General features: G+C 36.1%; 1 protein-coding gene across 6 annotated transcripts in view; it reads left to right on the top strand.

Annotated features, from left to right (window-relative positions):
* Positions 1-1,205: 1,205 nt before the first annotated feature.
* The window catches only part of RIC1 (RIC1 homolog, RAB6A GEF complex partner 1), a 46,504-nt gene continuing 24,669 nt past the window's right edge, over positions 1,206-23,040 (top strand). For 2 of the 6 annotated variants that reach the window (XM_079329993.1, XM_079329994.1), the window contains exons 1-3: positions 1,207-1,795; positions 11,504-11,611; positions 15,691-15,767. In XM_079329993.1, the coding sequence (XP_079186119.1) occupies positions 1,655-1,795; positions 11,504-11,611; positions 15,691-15,767 (326 nt within the window). In that variant the 5' untranslated portion in view covers positions 1,207-1,654. Of the gene's footprint in view, positions 1,796-11,503; positions 11,612-15,690; positions 15,768-23,040 lie in introns of all 6 variants that reach the window. The other 4 variants (XM_079329996.1, XM_079329995.1, XM_079329997.1 and 1 more) reach the window with 3 other exon arrangements.

The following is a 23,040-nucleotide window of genomic DNA, read 5'->3' as shown; positions in this document are numbered from 1 at the left end:
GCTGGGAAAAAGGCCTTAGGTGTGCAGATAACTTATGTTCTTTGAAGAGCACTGGGCAATTTGTATGCTGTGAGACCTGTTACCAGACAGCTCAGTCCAGATGAACTCCTCTAACAGGCTGTGCGAGGGGCTGATTCATACACTCTACTGACTATTTCCACCACTAGCTATTTCTTTCCAAGAGGCATTGCCCTTGCAGTGGCACGTGGTTCTCTTCTATGTCCTTCTGTTTTATAGTTACAGAAAGACTAACAAGCCTCATTCACCACCTCTAAAGCTACAGCTTCAGTTTCTACTTTTCATCCTTCACACCACGCACTCCTGCTCTCCCCAGCAGGAGAGAGCAGTGTGTTTTATTCCCAGTATGTGAATAAAAGCACTTGGTCAATGATGAAAACATGATTAACAAGTAAAAATAACCATGGATCCTCCATCCAACTCATCAGCTGGGAGAAATGTTTGTGGTAGCACCTGTCAGAAACCTGATGCCAAGCCCAAGATGCAGCACACTTACTGAGTGAGCAGCTGTGCCCTGCGCTCACGTCGTCCCTAAGACAACCTCAGTGGCAATGTTCACACCGGAGACTCACAAGGCTTCTCACATGAATTTCATCACAGAACCACTGAACAGCCGGGGTCAGAAGGAACTTGAAAGGTCATCTAGTTCCAAGCCCACCGCCATGTGCAGGCTTCCTACCTTCCACCAGGCCAGGCTGCTCAGAGCCCCATCCAACCTGGCCTTGCACACTTCCAGGATGGGTCATCCACAACTTCTCGGGGCAACCTGTGCCAGGGCCCCATCAGGGCCCTCACAGCAAATAACTTCCTCCTCAGAGCACCTCTAAACCCACTCTCTTTGATCCCACACCTCTTTATCCTGCCACCTCCGCTCTGGTTCCCTGCTCCCCCCCGCTCCGTCTCCCTCCCTTTGGACCTCACACGCTCCCTCAGCCCCGACCCCACATGCGCCTTTTCCGCCCGAAGCGGTGACGCGTTGTTATATGACGTCATTTCCGTTCGCTCGGGGCCCGCCGCCACCGCCCCTCGGGGCCTCGCACACCGGAGCGAGGGGAGCGGGCGGAGAGAGAGGAGGAAGAAGAAGAGGAAGAGGAGGAGAAAAAGGAGGAGGAGGAGCACAAAGAAGAGGAAGAGAAGGCGGAGAGGGAGGATCCGAAGAGGAGGAGGAGCGGAAGAAGGAGGAGGAGGAAGAGGAGCGGAAGCGGAAGGGGGAGGAGATGGCGGCGGGGGCCTCAGCGGCGGCGACGGCACCGATCCGGAGCGCGGGCGGGCGAAACACCCGCGGGAGGGCGGAGCCGCTGCTGCCGCCGCCGCAGCGCCCCGGCGCCCACTCGGAGCAGTGACCGCCCGGCCGCGTCCCCCGCGCCGCCTCCCGCTGGCCGCCCGGCCCTTGCCCAGCCCGCATCCGCCTCCGCCCCGGCGGCTGCGGCGCTCCCTCGTCCCCGCACCGGCCCCAGCGCTGGGGAGGCCTCAGCTCCCCGTGCTCAGTGGTGCTGAGCCCGAGGGTCTCCTCGATGTGCCGGTGATTATGCCTGGTCGGCCGCGGACGCTGTGTCTCTCCTTCCGCTGATGCCCCGCTGTCCCCCCGCCTAGGCTAGAGCAGGCTGAGCGCCAGCTCCTGTGGGAATCTTCAGCCATGTATTTCCTCAGCGGCTGGCCCAAGAGACTCTTGTGTCCTCTGGAGTCCCTGGAGCAACCGCTTCACATCCAGACGGATCCCCAGAGAGCTTTCTTCGCAGTTTTGTTCCCATCTCAACTAAGCATCTGGTACTGCAGAGTGAGTATCCATCGTTTTATAAGCTGTCGGACCCTGCTCTCCCAGATGAAAAGATCTGTCGTCTGCTAATTTATTCTTTCAGAAACGGTTGTGAAATGTGATGATGGCTTTATAGGATATTCCAGTATCTGTGAAACTGAGTAGTTATCCGCAATGTTTAGTGATAGCAATAAAGTCTTAAGAAAAAATGCAATATCAATCTGCTTGCAGTTAACACCAGTTTTTCATAAAATATTAGACTTCCAAGCTACTTTTTTTTGAGACTGTACGTTCTGCTTGTACTTAACATAAGGAGTATGGGGTAGTAGCAGTGTGGGGTTTTTTGCATATATGCTTCACATCTTAAACCTTTGCATTTTCTGTGTTTTATATAAAGGAATATATGAATATAGGAGATCTGAAACACTGAAAGACAGAACAAATGCTATCACTACGTGGCATGTTATAACATAGAAGTTCGCAAACTTTACTTTTTATGGGAAGTTTAAAGATTTTGTGGCTCTAACAGAAGGCTTGGCTTGTGATGACATTTGCATGGAAGGTGCTGGTCTAGTTATATCTAGTTTGAAACTAAATAATTGACATTAAGCGCCTTGCTTTTAATTCACATTGTATTAATGTGTGGCAAAAATGCTGTTTGTCAATTTGATTTGATGCAGTCAATTAAAACTGTGATACTATCTTTAAATTTTGGTGCTGGATCCTTTTAAATACTGCCTATATTAGACCCTAAATCTGTCTATAAATATCTCTAGATCCAGGTGGTTTATAGAGTTCATCTCAGATTACCGGGGAAAACCAGCAATCTAGTTTTAGAAAGCTGATTCTGAAAGATGTCAAATGACAGTCCTAGCCTTAAAATCTTGTTTTAAGTTATGCATGTATTTAATCACATTCTGTTTTATTATGTTCAGTAAGGCTGTTCACTAGTTCCTGCCGGGGTGCTGATGCTTGTTTTAAAACCCAGGTGTCCAGCCAGTACATAACCACCCCGGTAACTTTTCTGTGTGAACATCATCATCTGGCCTGTTTTCTTAGGTTCATGGCACACAGTGTTTATAAAGTGTACACTTTATGGTGTAGCTTTTGCCAGTTGTTAAACCTGTAGTTTTAGTCTGTCAACAGAGCAGACCTGATTTTTTGCATGGAAATACACAGAAAACAACAGGCTCATGAAAGGCTTTTCAAGATGTGCACTGTTGTCTGGAATGTAGTTTACTTTATGGTCTGTTCTTAGGGACAAGGTTCATTAGCTTGCATGCTTGGACTTGTTTTGAAATGTTAAACATTGTATGACTGGCTACAGATAGAGCACTAAAATAATTCACCTGGTGCAGAAGGGTTGATTAAACTCACAGGTCATTGATATTTTTAAAATGGATTTTGGTTCACTTTGTAATGGGTGCTTTTGAGGAAGGTGCTGACTTTTCTAGGCCTGATCACTGACTGATCTTATACTGAAAAACGTGTTACAATCTCATGACCTCAGTGGCTGTTATCAAAAACCTGGAAGAATAAAGGTTTTGGTCAAGCTAATTTCTAACAGGATTTTCTTGCTTTATTCTTATGTACGTAGCTGTGGTCCTGGATGTAGTTTGTTGGGTTTTTTTTTTTTCCCCCGACTTTTCTTTTTTTCAGTTTCTTGTTTGTTTTTGAGGGTTTTGAAGCTTAAAATCATATGTTTATATTTGAATATATGTTTGTTGACAAAATAAAATCACTGCATTTTAGAAAATGTTTTAATTTGTCAGAAATACAGTCTTTGTAACAAGAATAAATTCTAGTCAGGTTGCACTAACTTGTTGCAGAAAAGCCTTTAGGCTGGTGTTCTTGTTAAAACTTGTTGCTATCTCAGCTATTTATCAAAGGTTTAATTTAAGAATGAGGTGATGAGATTGGGTAAGTTCTGTTTTGAAATTTTCAGAAATGGGGCTGTTTGAAATGTTTCCAGGTGAGTGAGTTTACATTCAGTATGTGTATTTTTAAGGTGACATAGTAATGTTTAAAGGTCTTTTTCACCTACTGTGTGCTAAGAACTATTAGAGCTAATGAAAGTTGATCCCAAAGTGTGGATTGCTTCTTGTTTTAGAATCAATATAGGTATTAAGACTCAAAACCAGATAACTGGTTTTGAAAAAAAAAAAAACAGACAGAATTCTGCTTGTGTTTTTGAACCAAAAAGTTTACATGTTAGAAGAGATTGAATTATGGATAGAGAAGACCACTCAGGTGAATGATTTTCATCATGTGCCAATATTGGTAAAAGGCTGTTGAGCGCAGCCCCCAGTTACGTTGACATTTATTTATGAATTATATGTATGTGTTACTGTACTACATTATCAAGCATACACAACATAATCTAATTTTATTTCATCTGTTTAGAAGGAACCTAGTCTAACTGCCTGAAAAAATTTGAGGGACGAGAAGTTAAATCATGTTATTAAGAACATTGTTCAAATGCTCTTATAAACTGCTTCACTGTGGGCATCAACCACATCTCTTAGATGCCTGTTCCAGAATTTTAGAAGGAACAAAAAAGAATGAGGTAATGTCAAAATGAACACTTTAAAAAAAAATTTACTTTATTTTTTAGTGGTACAAAAAATCCTTTCTTACTCCCTATTGGATTCTGTTAAATACACCCCACTGTGGAGACCTCTGCTTCAAGCATTTTCCTTAAATCAGAAGTTTTAGGTCTACGTACCACAGATAATTCTTTGAGGCTTAAGAGCCGGCATAACTGTGTTCATTGATAGCATGGAAAAGCTTGTCAAACGTTTTCATTTGGGTACTTTTAAGTATTTGGATGCTTGAAATAAAAAGTATCAATGAATGATAGAACCTTTCTGAAATGCTATGATGAGGTAATTGCTGTTTAATAGATTGACTTGTGAACTGAAGTTTCAGAAGATAGCTGTACAGTCCTGTGTGGCATTATCTTTCCTCTTGCACCTCTATTTTAATGGAGCTTATGGTGGACTGGTGATGTCTTTTTACAGGGCTGTTAAGCTTAATGAACAGATAGAAGCCTATAGAAGTCTGTTTATTTAGTTGATGAAAGGATCAAAGGAATATTATAGTTGGCCCTTTGAAAGTTAGTCCTGTAACAGTTGTGGATTCAATTTTAAATTGGTTTAGTTATCTCTTGAATTCTAGAAGTTCACCCATAGGGCTCTAGGTATTAAGGGCCGGGGTAGGGCAGCAAAGGAAGAAGGTGTCACAGACGAGTGGAGTTCCCTGCCTAAGCCTTGACAAGTGAGTTGTGTGCAACAAGAGCAGTCTGCTGATGTAGTTGTATGTATAAATATGGTTCAGCGTTTCCTTTCTTTAGTATTAACAGTGTTGTGACAATGAGGAGTAAGTACTGGACTTGAATATTTAATAAAAACTTCTGTAGGTTGTTGGGACTATCTGCTATCAATCTGTCAGTGAAAACCAGTTTTGTGAGGTCTTTGAAGCCAAGAGTAGTTTGTCCCATCTGCTCATCCAGAAGAGAATTCTTGATTATCTATATGATTCTCAACTTATGATTTACATTTACTTTCATTTTTTTGAACTTCTGTTTTTGTTTCTTTCTTTCTAATGATCTGATATTGAGTCAGAGAACCTAAATTAACTAAAAAAGCTTTTGGGAAAGCCTGCATGTCAGAATCCTAGATGGTCAAATAGTTGGTATTCATTTGAAATGCTGACTAAATTGATATTCAGACATCTTTCACAGTCTCTCTCTCTCTCATATGTGCTCTTCATCTCTAGCTGTTGCTGTATTAGAGTTGAAGTCAATGTGTGCTTTAAATCTAAGCCTACAGTAGGACAAAACTGGGGACTGGGCTTCTTGTGAGGAAGTGATCTCCATAACCTGGAATTTTGCCGCACTATAAAAGGAGTTACTTTTGATACAGTGCATAGAGTTCATAAGATATATTAATAAATCCATTAAAATTATCTAGAGTTGTTTCTGTCGTCTTTTTTTACTTTAAAAGGCTGTTAGAAAGAAAAGTTTTCAGTATGCTTTTAAGATTGTATTTTAATCTCAGAACTGTAAGCAGAACAATTTACAGAATTATTGTGCTTGGCTTTTTCTTAATAAAATTAGATACAGCCTTTTTATCCAGAATTTGATTGCAGAATGGGACAACAGATGTCTTGATAAAAGTGGTTGTGTTGCTGTGTATTGTGAACAATATGACCCAGATAGCATCAGTGCAAGATAAGATTACCCACTGCTTCTGCCGTGTTTTCTTCCTTAGTAGTTTAATCCCCAAAATGCTGATTTCATATTTATGCCCTTTAGACCCCTGTCTGAGAAGGCCAGGGGTCTTTTTGTTTGTCAGTAACTGTAACAGTTGCTCTGTTGCTTCTGTTAAAGAGATTCATTTATGATTACATAATGAAACAAATGTTACATTGATGAATTTATCTAAAGAAATCCAAAATTGTCATGTGGTTATTCAGTAGGACTTTCAGGCTTTCAGTGTCACCTGTATTATAAAATAGATGACTCCTGAAAGCTGTGTCATAATTACATGTATTATGGTAAAAGACATTCTCAGTTATGACTCTTCAGTGTCCATGTAACAGTTGCATGTAACAGAAAACCAAAATGTATAGAATATGCCTTTGCTTTTTGGCAGTATTTTTGGGCAGTAGGTTAACAGAAAACTTTGACTTGGGATAGGTAGTGGTTGACAATTCTGCACTTTGGTTTTCTGAATTATTTCACAATAATCATGAAGCTCACAAATGGAAGCTATGTCTGCTCTGTTGGGCAGATACTCTGTTGATTCTAAGCTTCCAAACACTTTCAAAATTAAGTTAAAGGAGTTATGGTTTTATAATTAATCTTGGTTTTATAAATTAATTTGTTATCACCTCGTATCTCTGTTATTGACAAAATGGCCTTTTGTAATCTATTTATATGAATTTTTCTGTTCCTTATGCACACATGCTTGCTTTTCTCCATATAACATTTTTGTTTTACTAGTATGTAATTTTACAAAGCTTTGGCATTTTAAGTGAAGCACAGACCGTGTAGTGACAAAGTGAAGAGCACAGTGTCACCAGACTTCTGTTCTGTTTTGTTCTATTTTCTCCCAACCTTATCTTTGTCACTTAGATGATAAGCTTATCTGAAGAGTGTTTTTGGTTTTTGTCTTATGCCTACAGCCTAATGGAGCATTGAAGTATTTGGCATGTAAAACTAAACAGAGATTAAAATTTCTCAGTTTGTCAAATAAATTTCTTTAACCTCAATGAGATGGATTGTTGATGTTTATAATCAGGAGGTGATAATATTAGATTTTAATAATTATCCACAGCCAGGTGCTTAGATTGATTAAGAAACCAAACCTGTACATAAGACCATGTTGCATATGTGCTGTCAGGTCATGTGCTTACTTTTCAGACTTAATCAAGTAGTTTTCTATTCTATTTTCTGCCCTACTTGTAGAATCAACAGTATGCATAGTTTGTCATTAATGTCCAGTCAAACCAGAGAATCTGGTTCAAGAAAATTATTTTTTTCATTATTTTATATTCTGTCAAATGATTGTACCTCTTTCTGGTTGGTTAATGTGTCATTTTCTGTGACATTCTGTAAATATCTCAATAAACAAACTCTTCTGGGAGGGCTGTTGTTCAAGTCTGTTCAGGCTACTTGTCCTATTTAAAGAGGGCCTTTGTAGAACAACATTCACATCTTAATTAAGGGTTTAAATGTCAGCTTGATTTGAATTTACATCAAATGTGGTAGAATGCTTGTGTTAGGTAAGCCAACTGGTAATTTCCTCTATCTAAGCTTGCTGAGAGAATGTGCGGCAGGGTTTGTTACCTTAATGGATTTTTTGATTAAAACTGCTTTGTACATGGCTAAGTGTTCTGACATGGGTTATGCTGCTAACACTTGGTAAGTGAACATGTTACTGTATTAGGTCAGGTAGAATTAAACAAAACAGTAACAAATTGGGATTCTTTCATAATGGGTTTGCTGTGGTGTTTTGTTTTGTATTGTAGATTTTTTAATTGTTTACACAGGTATTTTGTCCAGGTGTTGATACAGATCTTGTCTTACATAGTGGAAAGTCTGGAGGGATTCTCAATGTACAATTGACAATGAAACAACTGTGAGTTTTTAGGTAGTTTGAATTTCAGTGACTTTGTTGATAGTGCTGTCTTGCTACCTTACTTTTACAAACAGTGCAGTTCATTTCTGGTAATGCAAACCAGATTTACTTTCATGTTATAATCTCACATTAGTAAAAAAGAGGCATCTTAAATGCTAGAAAAACATTGTGGTGCAGCATAAAAACTTCTGAGTAAGAACTGTGGAACATGTTCTTGTCAAGATATAGCCAAGGTAGCTGACTGATGGAAGGAGATAAAATTTAGCTGTGAGAACAAGAAGTTCTGTTTCTTTTCAGTAATGTTAACTAGTGTTCTAGGGAGTTTATTTACATTTTACTAATAGTAATGCTATATTCTTTTTAAGGTTACATTTCGTATTTTTCTTTTCACCGTTTTCTTATCATGTAAACATCCACTGACAGTTCCGTTTGTAACTGAGTGGCAGCTTCTGTTTTGTCTGACCTCACATTCCTCCTGAGAGACAAAATTTACTGTATCAAAATGCTAGATTTTCTTTGCAGCAGATTAAAAAATGCCAGATACTCTTCTTATCTATTGTGGGAAGTTTTTTTTAGATGTTAAATTGCAATTTGTATTAAGACTGGCTTGCTTACTTCTTTCTTCCTTAACAACTGAATGTGTTTACTTCTTCCTCTAAACAAATGTTTACTTCTTTTCAAACAACTCTTTATTTATTAGGTCCTTTGCTGTGTTACTGGAATCCAGTTTCTCCTAAAGCTGTGGCTCTGTCATTAATATTTCAGCAAGTAGGTTTTAAGCATTGTAAAGAAGGATTAATTTATTGGCTTATTTGAGACAGTGGGCATAATTCATTAGTTGAGTTTAGTTGCATTTCTTTATAATTTTAGTAGCTGCATGCAGAAGTGTGAACAGTAAAAACCATGGAATTTTAATGAAGCTTATATGGAGATTTAGGGGGTTTTTGACAGAAAAAAAAATAAAGATTTAGGGAAAATTCTAATTAACAGAATCTAAACCCCTGTTGTATCTATACAGAGTATGAACTGCAACAACAAGAGGAGAGTATATAACTAACAAGCCTTCCCTCCTCTTTTTGTTTTGTTTCTGTGTTCTGTTTTGTTTTGGTGGTTTTGGTGTTTTGTTTTGGTCTTTGGTTTTGGTTTTTTGTTTGCTTTGGTTTTGGTTTTATTTGTTAAAATGTGTTAAATATGTTCAGTGGCTTGCTGTGCTTGGGTCAAGTAGTTAGGTTGATATATATTTCCGTTTACAGAAATATTCCTATGCCATTATACACTGTCAGTCACTTTAGATACTTCATATGTAGAATTGCTATTTCTCATGCATAAGCAGAGAAGGATCCTGAGCTCTCCTTCTATCTTTGTTAATCCAGACCATTCACATATGTGTGGAAAGCTTTTAAACAGAGGGGTAAATTTGCGTGTTTTTCCTTACATCTGAATTAATGCTTTTGAGCTATGGAGTATGTGGAAATGAATAGTATCAGTGTAATAATTCCTCATTTAACCCGTAGCTAGGTAGCCTTTGTGACATATTTAATTTGAAGTGGATCTACTTTCTAGTAAGAAGGTCCTTAAATTACAAAGAAATAACATTAAGAGTGCAAGCATTCATTTTTAACTCCTTAAGTCCTCACCTGTGAGGCAGAGTGCCTAGAAATCAATTTGCATAATTTTTTTAGCTGATGTGTATGTAGAAGCTTCTTCCAGCTTTGAAGTTGTAATAGCAGCTTTCTTGTGAATGAATGCCACAAGAATTCTACACTATAAATACTGTAATTACAATCTGTAAGAGAGTAGTAATATAGAAAGCAAACTGTGTATTACTGAGTTTCTGATTTTGCCAGCTGCTGAAATGCTTGAGGCACAAAAGTGCTTTAAGAATGATCTCTGGGTTTGCAGAATATCAAGACAGTACTTTTTCTCAGTATTCTAAGACAGCTAGGGTGGTTCTAAGTCAATCAGTGAAAGGCTGTGTACTTCATTGCGAACAATCAACAAGAATCTGCTAGTAAGAATAATTACTTGTCTGTTTAATGTTAGATAACTAGATGCAAAAGAAGCCACACAAATTGAAAAAGCTGGTTCTTAGGGTAAAAATTAGTGTGTTTATTATACTTCATATATGTTTATAATAATTCAGTTCTGTATGGGTTTGAAATTTAAAGAATGCTGTTAGCAGTACACCAAATCATATTGTAAATTTGCCAAGGCTAAGGCTGCCCATGTGGTGCTAATTCAGCTTGTTATTTACATGCATGATGACAACATTTCATTGCTTTGTTTTGTACTATTTAAAATTAGTATTCAAACTTTAAAATTAAGTTGTTTGTAACTCTACTTTTTTTGAAAGGAAACTGAAGGAAGTGATTCCAAGTAGGATGGTAGTACTTATCAAATTCTGGAGTGGTGGACACTCACAAGATTTGAGGGTAGAATTAATGGTTCTATATTTATTGTACTGCTTCTGCTGGCCCATCGAGCAAGGCAAGAAATTCAGTCAGCTGTGGTTGTAGTGGTGTTTGGGTATCTTTGCCTGGTGGTGTGGTTAATTTCAGTAAAATGAGTGATTATTCTGTACTCTCTTGGTTCTCTTTCAGTGTGCTTTTTCTGGTACAATGTTTCCTGCTCCAAATCTGCATGAAAACTGAAATTGATAAAGTTAGGACAGCTTAGGGTATGAAGATGAGGGGTAACTTTTTTGACAAAACAAAAAGTGTGTCCTGCTTAATTTAACTTTCACCTCCCAGGTTGGAGGATAATGGAGGGGAAATATCCACACAACCTGAAAGCTATTATTGTTTCAAGAGCAAGAAAATAGAAACAGTTGTGCTATATATTTAAGGAGAATGAATGTTTCTAAGCACTAGAACAAGAAAAGGAAACTTTGGAGTAGGTTTTTGTGTTGCAGCTCTTGATTGTATTTGTGAAAGGGAATGAAGGTTTAGTACCTATGGTGGCTTTGTCTGGTCTTCATCATCCAAAAGCTTTTCTCCCTTCCCAGAAGGAAAGGTGCCAATTGGTGCACCTCATTACTTGAAAATCCTTCCAGCTAACTGTAGAAGTGGATTTTCAGCAGGTTCTGACAACTTTTATGTGGAAAACAAATTTCCTGATTATCGTTGTATTTAATACAATGGCCAGCCTATTTAGTAGAAGCTAAGCAAATGGACTCTACCAGATATTCTATAGAATGTTTCATCCTAATTCATTTTACAGTTCTTGTCATAATAGGAGCCTGTTTAAGGTGGGTCTGTTCATCTTAAGCATCAGTCACCCTTTATCAAAGTTGGAACTACCTCTGTAGTCTGTATTGACTCCTTACTATACAATTAAGTATTTTATTTGCATGTGGGTTTGAAAGAGTGAGATTAGGAATGACAGTGTCGCAACAGTTCTCCATGGACTTTCTTTAAAGGCACCATTTTCTAATAGATTGTCAAATACATAATTTATTTTTTAACCTCCTTTGAGGGAAACACATAGCTGTTAAGGAGACATAGTTCTTTACAGGTATAGCACAACATATAAAACATCCCTTTCCTTTTTTATGTGAGATGTAATTATTTATATTTTTTTCCTTCAGCCAAGTGTATTAATCGTAAGCTACAAGGAACTTTCAAAAGCAGCTTCCCAGTTTGGACCTTATAAACAAGCAGAATGGCGGCCTGACAGCACAATGATAGCTGTTTCGGTAAGCAGAATCTTTCCTTCTTACTCTGGTAAAACTGTTGCAAACAGAATTTTGTGTTACCAATTTCTGTGCTTATACAAACTTGCAGATCATAAATACATTTGATTGATACTTGTCTTCCAAAAATATATAATTGTACCAAGGACTTTTTAGATAATATAAGCTTTCTCTTGTAGTTTTCATTAATTTTTCTCTGTGGCAATGAACTACAGTTCTTCATTTAAAAAAATGGTTAGATGTGTTGGCAGGGGTGATACAACATCTCATTACTTTAATAATCTGGTAACAAATAATACAGTAATGTAAAGTTATATGAATGAAAGAAATAGTTGTGGACTTAAGCGGCATAATCATATTTAACTTGATAAATAGGGTTTAAAGAAGAGAAGACATTAAACTATGGCCTTACTACTGGCTTTTGGTGGTAAAAAAAATACTGTAAGTCACTGGGGACACAGAAGCAAGGGCAGTGATAAGTGATACATAAACCCTTCTGTTAAGAATCTTAGAGATGAGATCTTGTCTCACATGGAAATAAAGTCTTGTTTCATAGCTGGTGCTATGTTCACAGCACTTTGAACTATTTCAGCAGCAGTATTTAAAGTTTGAGGTGCAAGGTGAACACAGGAAAGGTGGGAATACAGTTTATAAGAGTTGCAATATGAGATAATGCTCTTGGTGTCTTTTGGTCAGGTCTTAACATTAGGACCAGGTCTTAAATTAGATAGTGTTATCTTAGTGGAAAATACCAGGTGATTTATGGAGTAGTTCATGTCTCTAGCAATGTCATGATAATCATAAATCAGCTAAGCTTTCCATAGTCTACTCTTCTTTTGTGTAATGTAAGTTATGTAATGCAAGCAAGTAGTTAGTCTAAAATATTTAAATTGTCTAAAAGTATCTCTTGAAATCAATGAATTCAAGCATTTTTGTTAGTCTCAGATTAAATTCTCAGTGACTACTAATAATTATCAATACAATCAGAAAGCTTAGTAATTTCTACTATGAGTCAAAACGAATTCTTCAATTTTATCCAAACACATTTTAATTAAACCTTTATGTAGTTCAGAGAAAACTTGAATTTCTGTATTTAAGTACTTGGCATACTATGGGGTTTTTTTCGGAGATTTTGTGATCCATTTGCTCAGGAGACCTTGTGGTTTAGCTGATGGTCAGATAACCTTCAGTTTCTGCCACTTCGGTCACTGCACTTTAAAGTTTTTCTGCAACTAAATGTACAGCATTCTTTTCAGCAGATAGTGTCAGAATCTAAATGCCCATAAAGTCTTAGTTTGAAAACTAATGTTCTGTGAATTAAAATTCAAAATGGTCATTGCTTATAAAATAGTGAGTGTACTAAGATTTCTAATATCCTTCGTGTTTCTTAGGATGATATTTCATCCCTGGATGTATGTATACAAATGATATAGTCAAGATGTTTGCTACCATAGTTTTGACATAAGTTGTTTTGCTGAATACTTTATGTATATATATATATATATATATATATATATATAGTTTAATTTGAAACAGTTAGTGAGTTCTACTGAAAGACCACATTTACAATATTGCTGGTGTTGTTGTGAGACAGAAAGTAAATTTTTTGACCTTAATGAAGAAGGTGTTCTGCAGATGTGTGATGCTTTCATCCCCAAGGAGAGTTCTGTCCAAATGAAGTTTTCTCTCTTTTCTTGACTAACACATTCAGATGAAGGAGGAATAGCAAAGAAAGTTTTTAATTAAGAAACCCAGTAATTTTGAACTGAATTAGCTTCACTTAATTACTGAAGTCCTTGCAACAGCTAAAAATTTTAGTTTGAAAGCTTAGTTTGATGATGTTTCTCACCTGTCACCACCTGTGCTCATGAGTACTTGATTGCAGTAATTTTTTGTAACAAAACTCTTTTTTAAGAAGATGAACATAAGGTTTTGTATGTACTTATTAGCCAGTGGTGCATTCCTTTTCTTTTTTTTTTTCTTTCCTTTTTTTGTTTTAAATGGCATAATGGTGGGAAGTGTAGTCTGGATTTTATGTTCAGCAGTCAAGTGATATACCATGTTTTTTGTTTCTGACAGCCCAAATATTCAGTGTGTCTTTATGAAAACAAATCACTTTGCAGCATATGCTTTGAGGTAAATATTATTTGCACTGCAGGCAGACTTTGGGCTACTGTATCAGGCTTTATAAAATACCTCAAGCAGCTTTAAAGGTATGCAGTTTAACAAGCTTAAGCAGTTTTTGCAGAGTCACTACCCTCTAGAAATTCTAACTTCTTTTTCTGCTAGTATCTTCTGTTGTTAAACTGTTGGCACATTTCCTAGGCAGTTATTATTTTTCCCCTTATATTTTGTAGTTTCCTCATTCATATTGCTGCCTTCATAGTTTTTCCACTGTTACTAGGAAATACTTTTTCTTGTCTAGATTAGTACATACATCTGAGGTAGCTAATTCTAGTAGTAAACCAAACTTAGGAATTGGGTCAAGATGCTTCAGTATGAAGTATAGGAGGCATTTTGGTCCTTTCCCTTACAGGCAGTCCTCCAATATGGACTGAATGCTTTTCAGCATTCATTCCCATAGTTAAGGCAGTGCTTTATTAATCATGGTAGCATACAAGAAACCATGTTGTGAAATCCCTGGCAAGTTTCTCAGTGTTTATACTTGTGACTGTTAAAATGTAGCATGATCAAGGAATGGATGACAGTGATGGTTACTTATTAAATAAGTTTCACTCAGACATTTTTAAATCATGAAACCTCTGTAAATGAATATGATCAATTTGCTAGAAGTTTGTGCTTGAATGCTTCTGCATTTCATCCCCCTCTTGATGGAATTTAAGGTTCTATTTAGAAATGAACCTGTAACAATAGCAATGTTGTGCTTTGAATAGTATTCAGTGAGGCCCTTTGTACCTTAATATCAGTATAAAGATACTTCACAGTATTGTTTTACTCGTCTTTCCAGGATAAGGTAACTTATGTGTTAAATATTTAATGATGTAATGGAAAGAACCTGTAAAGATGTTAGAAATGAACACGTTACTTTATCACATAATACCTGAACATGATATTACAGCACACAGAAAAGCTTCCATTTATTGTCACCTTGTCTCAAGCTCACCATTATGGTTCAGATTTTATTCTTGCTTGAAAAAGACACTCACTTTGAATGAGAATAATAGTATTTCTTGGAATTCAAAGCCAAAGCACAAATTTTCCAAAGCAAAATGTTTGACTGAGGAAAGCTGTGGTCTCTATGAAATGATACACTAAGCTAGTAAGAGTGTTGCTTTGTTCAAAGAAAAGGAAACCAATCTTACAAAGAAATGTGAAACTATTCATTTCAGTGCTTTTTGTCTCCAATGCTTTGGATACATGCCCAGCCTATATTAAAATAATTGGATGGAAACATTATTTAACTAAAATGCATTTACCAATTTGCCTGGAAAATAAATTCATGCTGTAAACAAATAACACTTCTTTGAACACTTAACGTTATTGGTTATCTGCTTCTTTCATGCTTATGCAAGCAGCTTCTAGGTATGACTGGAACATCATGTAACTAAATAATTTGTGTTTATTCCCTGTGTATAGTATGAAGTCATTCTTCCAGAATGACAGAATATGGTGAAGCAATGACAGTGCCTAAACTCTTTGCACTCAGTAGTGTCTCCATGTTTTGAAATATCTGGAGAGTTTATTCAGGTGCTTCCCACCTTCTACTTTCTTTTCTACATTAATTCATGTAGTTGGTATGAATTATGTGCCCAGGTTCTAAATATCTGAAAGAGATTGTTAGGTTTTATGGGTTTGTATGAATTAGAGAATAATTTCTGATGGACTTGTGTATAAACAGCATTGTTTTTCCATTTTTTGACCTCCTGCCTAATCTATTCATTTGACTTTAAGGGCAGGTATGGATTTTACCTGGAATTAATATCAATGGCAGAGTATTTTTAAATGTTTGGATGAATGTCTATTCAAGTTCAATGAATGAGACATACACAGAATCACGTAAAACTAACAGATTTTATTCATGCTGAGACTAGGTATGTATCTTACCAGTATTTCTCTTTCAGACTGCAAATGGATACATCTTATTTTTTGAAATCCCATCAGCAAGAGACAAATATCTTTATGAGCCAATATATCCCAAGTAAGTATTTTAAATTTTGTATCCTCAGAATGTGAGAAATACCAACAGACAACTCCTAAGCAGTTTTTATGACAAAAGATATTTCCTTAGAGAGTATGTTTTAACACTTGATGGGTATATGAACCATTATTCCTATGAGTTAGAGTCAGTACAGGGGAGAAGTTGTGTTTACTCAGAGTGCTGGTATGATTCCTTAGGTCCATCTTACAAGCTCTCAAAATCCTTAATAGCAGAGCTAAAATTGTCTGATTTTATAATTTGAGGTAGTCTGTTGCATATTCATGATCTGCAACAAGATTTAATAATTCCCTTTGAATAACTCAGTTGAAAAATCATGTCTTAAGACCTATTGAGGTGCAATTCAAAAATGGATCCTGTCCCCAATGTTTCATAACTTAGAGATTTTTTTGAAAAGCATGGGAAATAACAGCCCAATATTTTTGAAAGCAGATCGATAGTTTTAGTAAGAATGTACAAGTATTTTTTGGTGCCGTGTGTTATATTGTTGTTTTATCTTACTTTTCTTATTGTGAATGACAATACATCTTATACATTTAAAATGTGGCTGTATTTTGGGTGTATTTGTGGTTGACTTAGCTGATTTTGGATTTTGCAAAATTGGGAAATGCCTAGGACAAATTAAAACTTTGAAGAGCATATGTCTATGTGTTTAGATAGGCAGAATCTTTAGTCATGGATTGGATTGAATTTGTCCATGCAAATAATAACACACTCTTGATTTCTAATTGGCTAGATACTTCTTTTTTTTAATATGTCCCTCTATATATCTTCATCATTATGATAATACTAGTGAGTTTATTTTTTTTTCACATAAAAAGGGTTAAAACTTGAATCATGGGTGTCTCTAGGTAGTCAGCTCTGAGGAGTATTGGATAACCTAGAATGTCATGTGAGAGGATGACATGTTGACATTTTTTTCTTTTCAGTGTAAATGTTAAACCATGAACATCAAAAGTAAATAAAGGGGTTTTCAATAGTATTGAAGTTCAAAATCTGCCTTCTCTCACAAATATGTGTAGGAAGAAATGACTTAGCACATAGTAAATTATTTCAAAGTGAACTTTATTGATTCAAAATTTTTTTGTGTCTTATGGCTATAATGCATCTTTTGACCTCTGAAATAGCCCTTAAAACTCTGGAATTAGCTGGAATTTATTGTTGCAATTTACTTTTTTGTTTTCCAGAAACTTAAGACTAATGTAGACAAGTTATATAATTTTGCTTCTCTCTTTGGAGAACTGAATAGCAGTTTTCAAACTGTCTCTTCACATCTGGCTTAATGTCATCAGGGAAAAAAGGCAAACTGTTGCTGCAGCTTATCTAAATAAATAATAGTAATAGTATATCTTCAGCTGTACATTATATAATGGAGAAAACTAAGCAAGTAGTTTATTATGTTTTTCTTGTTCTTTTTGGAAAGTTGGAGGATATTTTAATTGGGAAAATATGAAAACTTACGGAAATACGTATAAAACACATGGTGAAAGTTGAAAGGCTTTGGAAAGTTTGCTTAGAATATCACTTGTAGGAAGGCTTGAAAATACCTATTTAGCCATCAGTTATTAACCATTCTAACTTTTACATAAAATTTCTGTAATTGATATGAATTGTTGTCCTGAAAATGCAAGTTTTAGTTGTATGTTGACCAGTTAGAATTTTAAAATATATAGCCCAAAAAGGATTATAATGGAAATTCTGTAGATGAGTAGGACAAGGTGTTTGTCTCTGCTGTGTTTACAATAGATTGTTCACAGTCTTCAAAGACTAATTGCATGTGCTTACCTTTACGAAAATCAGTGATCTCACTGAATTTACTGGGGTTACTAGTTTGTCTATACTTAGCCCTCTATTTTGAAAACCTAAATAAAATTACTTCTGTTCTGATTATATTAGATCAAAAGAAAGACACAGTCATTTGTGGGTGAGCTGAGCCTCGTATGATTAATGTCAAATGATTCTTTAAGTTATTAAAATGGAATGAACTTTTTTTTGTAGGTGCAGATACAGTGCACTGCCTGTAGGCAGTTTCACTTATTTTACATTGTAGAGCAAATACTTGGCAGGGGGTTAATCAAACAAAAAATCTCCAATCTAAAATGAACAAACAGACAAATGAGACCCAAAGCTAGAATTGGAATTTTTATCTTTCTTTTGACATATGTTAATTTTCCAAAGGCATTATTTCAATGAAATGCTTGGATTTCACTTCTGCTGGCTGAACAATACCAAATTAGTTTTTTTCACTCAAGCCATTACAGATCAGTGAAAGGCCTTGTATGTGACTTGCCTCATGCTTGAAAGGGGACATCTTACAGTTTTCTCCCCCCGTAACAGTGTGTTCTTGGCTCCTTCCTCTGTGTTGGCAGCAGTGATTATGCAGCTGTGCCTGAAGTAAAGTCGGGTTGCTGACCTGATGGGGAAACTAAACCTGCCTGTCTCCCTTTTTTAGTCCTCCTTGTCCCCTGCTCTGGATTCTAGTAGCTTAGTTTGCAAGTTGGCATTTAATAAAAGACTGGCATTAGAAAATGGCGACCTTGAAGTAGCACTGAGTAGTTTCCCTGAGAGGATGAAAAACATGAAATGACTGTTCAGTGATACTTGTATAAATCTTTTAATTCATGGTAAAGCAATTGCTTGTAACATTTTATCTGGCATGGAGAAATTAATTAGGACTCTTCCAGCTCTATCTTATGTGGTTATTTACCTTCTCCAGGTGAAGCGAGAGAGAGAGTGATGACTTTTGGAAAAAGTATGAGGCCGTCCTTGTATTGGCAAAGTAACAGCTGCTAGAAGCAAGTCCTGAAAACTGAGATGGATGTTCAGTCATGTTCTACTTTTTAAAATTATGGCTAACTCTTAATGTTTATTAGTTGCCCATATCTACTAATTTTTTAAGCAGAATAAAGTTCTTTAGTAGTCTTTCTTTAAATGGCATTGGCCAGTTTTGTCAGAAATACAGATTTCAATGAGAAGTGACTACAATGAGAAAGGGAAACCCTCTTAGTACAGCTTCGTCTTGAACAGTTCTTAAGCTGTGCATATCAGTATAACGAGGTGGTTGTGCACTGGGGATACACACCAGTAACGCCCTCAGCTGCACCAAAATACTTGTCCAGTGTAAAATTTCCTAGTTTAGTCAATATCCTGAAGTTGAAATTGCAGCTAGGTTTGCTAACATGCAGGTGAAAACATTGAGAATGGTTGTGTTTAAGTTCTCTTGTCATCTTAGCTCTCACTTAAACAAAATGTGTGTATTTTACCATAAATGGAAAAAAAAAGTGGGTAGTCAGGTAATTAAAAAAGCAGGTAATTAGGTATATGATAGATAATTTCTTGACTTCAGTAGTTTTTTGCAATCTTCAAAATAGGGACACTGGTAACTGGTACTTTCTTAATAACTGCTTTAAAATTTACTTGATAGTGGTTTAGCTTTGATTTGAAGAAAAGGATCATATGAGTTGCTGAAAGTCAAAATCACTCATCATTTGTCTGTATGGGAGAGGGATGTTTGTGGTGAAAATGTCCTTCCAATTTATAATTACTTTTATACAGAATTGTTACTATTTGTAGCTGTTGAGCAAGATGGTCCAGAAGAGCTTGCCTGTATTTGGTGGGTTAACAAAACTGTTCTAGCATACAGCTGTGGTGATACTGTAATTGCACTTACCTTGCAATTTAAACAAAATGTTTCAAGGTGGAAAGCAAAGCAATGAGAAGTGACAGAAACACTTGTGCTGTTTATAACGAAGTATTCACTGTCGTATATCTAATCACAGTATGATTTATTTTCAGGACCAAGTCTCTTATTTTCTCAATCTAATCAGTATATGTTTAGTAAAAGAGCTGAAGTGTGAATTGAGGCTAAGATGCCATCCTGTTTGAGTGTCAGAGTCTTTGCTTTTCCTCATCTTTCAGTATTATGAAACATAGAGATTTTGGGAAGTAAGGTTAAGTGAACTTCCCTTGCACCCTGTTGTTGTTTGTTTTAAACCAGACAGCATTAGAGCCTAGGAAAATTGATTTGCTGTTTAAAAATGTACATTTGGCATGATTTCCTCCTTTTCATATCAACCAGTTGTAATGGTCTTTATATTCTGAAATTCGATGTTTTAATGGAAGTACTGAAATCCAAAATTAACATTTATGGCTGGAGCTCACAAAATTGTTTGTTATATTAGTAACTGAGGACATAGCTCTTACAAAATCTAGAATATGCTAAATATTTTCAGAAGGGAAACTTCTTAAATACTATTTCATGCCTTTAGAGATTTAATCTATATAAAATCTACTCATATTGGTATAGTAAGAGTTAGTAAACTAACCTATTCAGTATTATGAATCTTATATGTAAAAGCCTGTTACTGGATTTGTATGATAAAACAAGTGCTTATGTCATAAGTGCAACACATAAATATTTATATATCAAAAATAAAACTTTTTATTGCTGGAATCCATTCGTAATTTTCTGTCAAATTGTGATATTTTAGGAATGTAGTTTTTCTTTCAAAGAAAATATTTCTAGCACTCTTGATACTTGGCTAGGAATTGCCAGTGAGTTCTTGGAATGAACTGTCATTCATGCTTAATGAAAACTTATATTTTCCTTCCTAATTTCTGAGACTAAAAACAGGGAGGAAAAAGCAACAATTGTATGGTGTTTCGTTTTTTTTAATTGAGTCCGAGAAGTCTGCAGTTTCATTCCAGGTCTTGGATGCTTTGCTCAGTTCAGAGCAGATTTGGAAGAGAATCAGTATTGGCCATTAGCCCACATTCTGAAATATTTTCCTACAGTGAGCACAAGTACAAAGTTGTGCTTCAGTTATTTCAATCTGGTTTTACTATCTAATTACTAAAGAATCTAAAAGACAAAACATGAAAAATAATGTATGTAAGGTAGTATTGTAGCATGTTAAAATAAAATTCGTCTCTGCCTGCAATTGCTTAAAGAAAGTGGCAATGCTTAGAAGCAAATTTGCAGCTTTTAAGCTGTGGTGAGGTACAGTGGTAACTTTTTGAGGAGTTTCCAAATGAATTTGTACAGCTATTCTTATGTTTGTTTGACAGTGAAGAGATGAGTAATACCATTATAGTAGTCTCTGTACTGAACTGATTGATGTTTCTGTTTAGAGGTTTGCCAAGGAGAGTAACTGAAGTTTTTTTCACTTGAAGACCATATGTGACTTAGTGCTGAGGATATTTTTGCCTTTCCAAAAAGACATAATCAAAAAACTTTACATGGGTAATTAATAAATGTGGTAATTGGTATCTTTTATGTCAGGTTTCTTCATATTCTCAAATGGAGCCTGCATTTGGGGAGTGATATGAATGTTGTGTAAATTTGGAATGAGACCTCAGTTGTGTGGATTATTAAGTCTCTGAAAGTCCTTTAAAAATTAGAGTTATTATCTAACCAGTATGAATATGTGAAGAAACTAGTTCATATACTGGTTTAGAATGCTGTATTGTTGCTTATACACCTGGTTACTGTATTCATGTCTTACTCTTTCTGGCATTTTTAAAAGCTATCTCCTTTTCTTTAGCCTGATGGTTTATAGGTGCTATAAATTACCTCACCAGTGGCCTTTTTTTTTTTTTTTTATTCAACGGACTGAAGATTAGTATGTACAAAGGTTTTGAACTTCAAACTCTGTGAGAGTAATCAATGAGGTGTCTGGTTAATTAACTTACTAGGTAATTTTTGCACAGAATTAAGCTTCTGCTGAATTTTGCCATTGTGCTTTTCCCTATAAGATTTTGGCATTGTTTGGAAAATGTACTTTTTAAACTAGATTATCTGAAGAACTTTTTATTGATCATTATGGCACTTGCAAACTCGATATGGTTCAAGAGGTTTTAAACTCTTACTTTAAGGAAATTTAGGTTGGATGTTAGGAAAAAAACAATTACAAGTACTGGGATGGTTTGCCCGGGTAGGTGGTGCAATCACCATCCCTGGATGTGTTTAAAAAAGGCTGGTTATGGTACTCAGTGCCATGGTTTAGTTGAGGTGTTAGGGCATGGGTTGGACTCAATGATCTTGAAGGTCTCTTCCAACCGTGTGATTCTGTAACAGTTGTCAAGAAATCTTTTTAACTGAAATAATAATTTGGTAAACCGTTTAGCTGTTTTATAGGAATAGCTTATTAATATGCTAGCCAGCTGTTTCTTTTCTCAAACTTCAGAAATCTGCTACTACCTAATTGTGTAGTATAGGCTGTACTAAGAATTACTCTTCTAAGCACTTGCTCTTTATAGTTGCTGCCATAAATTCATATTAATTTGAATTGTTCAGTTATTGCCAATATGTATGAATACAGCCCTGCATCCAGCCAGACATATATAATCCTCAGTTGATGGCTGCCTGCAGTTTTTAATGGAGGATACAGGTTTAGTGGTGAGAAGATGCTATTTGCATGAAAACCAAAGCTCAGAGGTGATGATGCAGGCTTTGAATCTGGTGTGAAAAAAATGAGGTCCTCAGCTTTTCAATGTGAACATTAACTTAAGTGTTCACATGAACCACTGTAAAACTAACGACTGGTTAGTAAACATTGTGTAATTCTTCTGATGCAATGATAATGCTGTTGTCACTTTTTCTGGCTTTCTGCCTTAAAGGAGAGCAACTTGGAGTTCTTGGTGATGTAAATTATTTTAGAAGTGCTGCCCTGGTTTTGTCATATAAATATTGCCATTAATTGCTGAAGCATAATGATTTTTAATCTTTTTTTTCCCTTCCCTCCCACTCCAAGTACTACTGAAGAAGCAATTTTATCAGGAATGACTGAGAATATCATGGCCCAAAAGTAGTATAAAAATGTTTTACCTTGTTTGTATCAAACAGTTGTTCTAGAAATAATTTTTAATTGTCTGAAGTCTTTAATCTATTTTTAATGAACTGTCTCCATTACTTGTGTGGTTTAGCTGGTGAAAATGGATGCTGCTGCCTTGTTTGCTGTTTGCTGTTTGTTTGCCATTAGCCATAGTTATTTTTTCTTTTAAGTTCTGGGTTTTTTGCCTCAGAGCATGTCTGAATTTTTCTAAACTATTGTCCAACTATAACTGCCAACTATATTACTATGATTACCCCAAACAGTACAGTGGAAACTTAGGTATTAATTTAATGCTAATTCTATCTCCAGACTGGAATTCTCCCTTACTAAGCAGAAAACAGTAGACATTATTTAAAAATACTTAGAGCAAACTTAAAAATAATATGTGTTATATACCTTAATTGCAATTATAAAGAAATCTT

The sequence above is a fragment of the Erithacus rubecula genome, assembly GCF_903797595.1.
Source record: "Erithacus rubecula genome assembly, chromosome: Z".
Lineage (NCBI taxonomy): Eukaryota > Metazoa > Chordata > Aves > Passeriformes > Muscicapidae > Erithacus > Erithacus rubecula.
The sequence above is the reverse complement of the archived record's forward strand: the minus strand, read 5'-3'. Positions and strand labels throughout refer to the sequence as shown.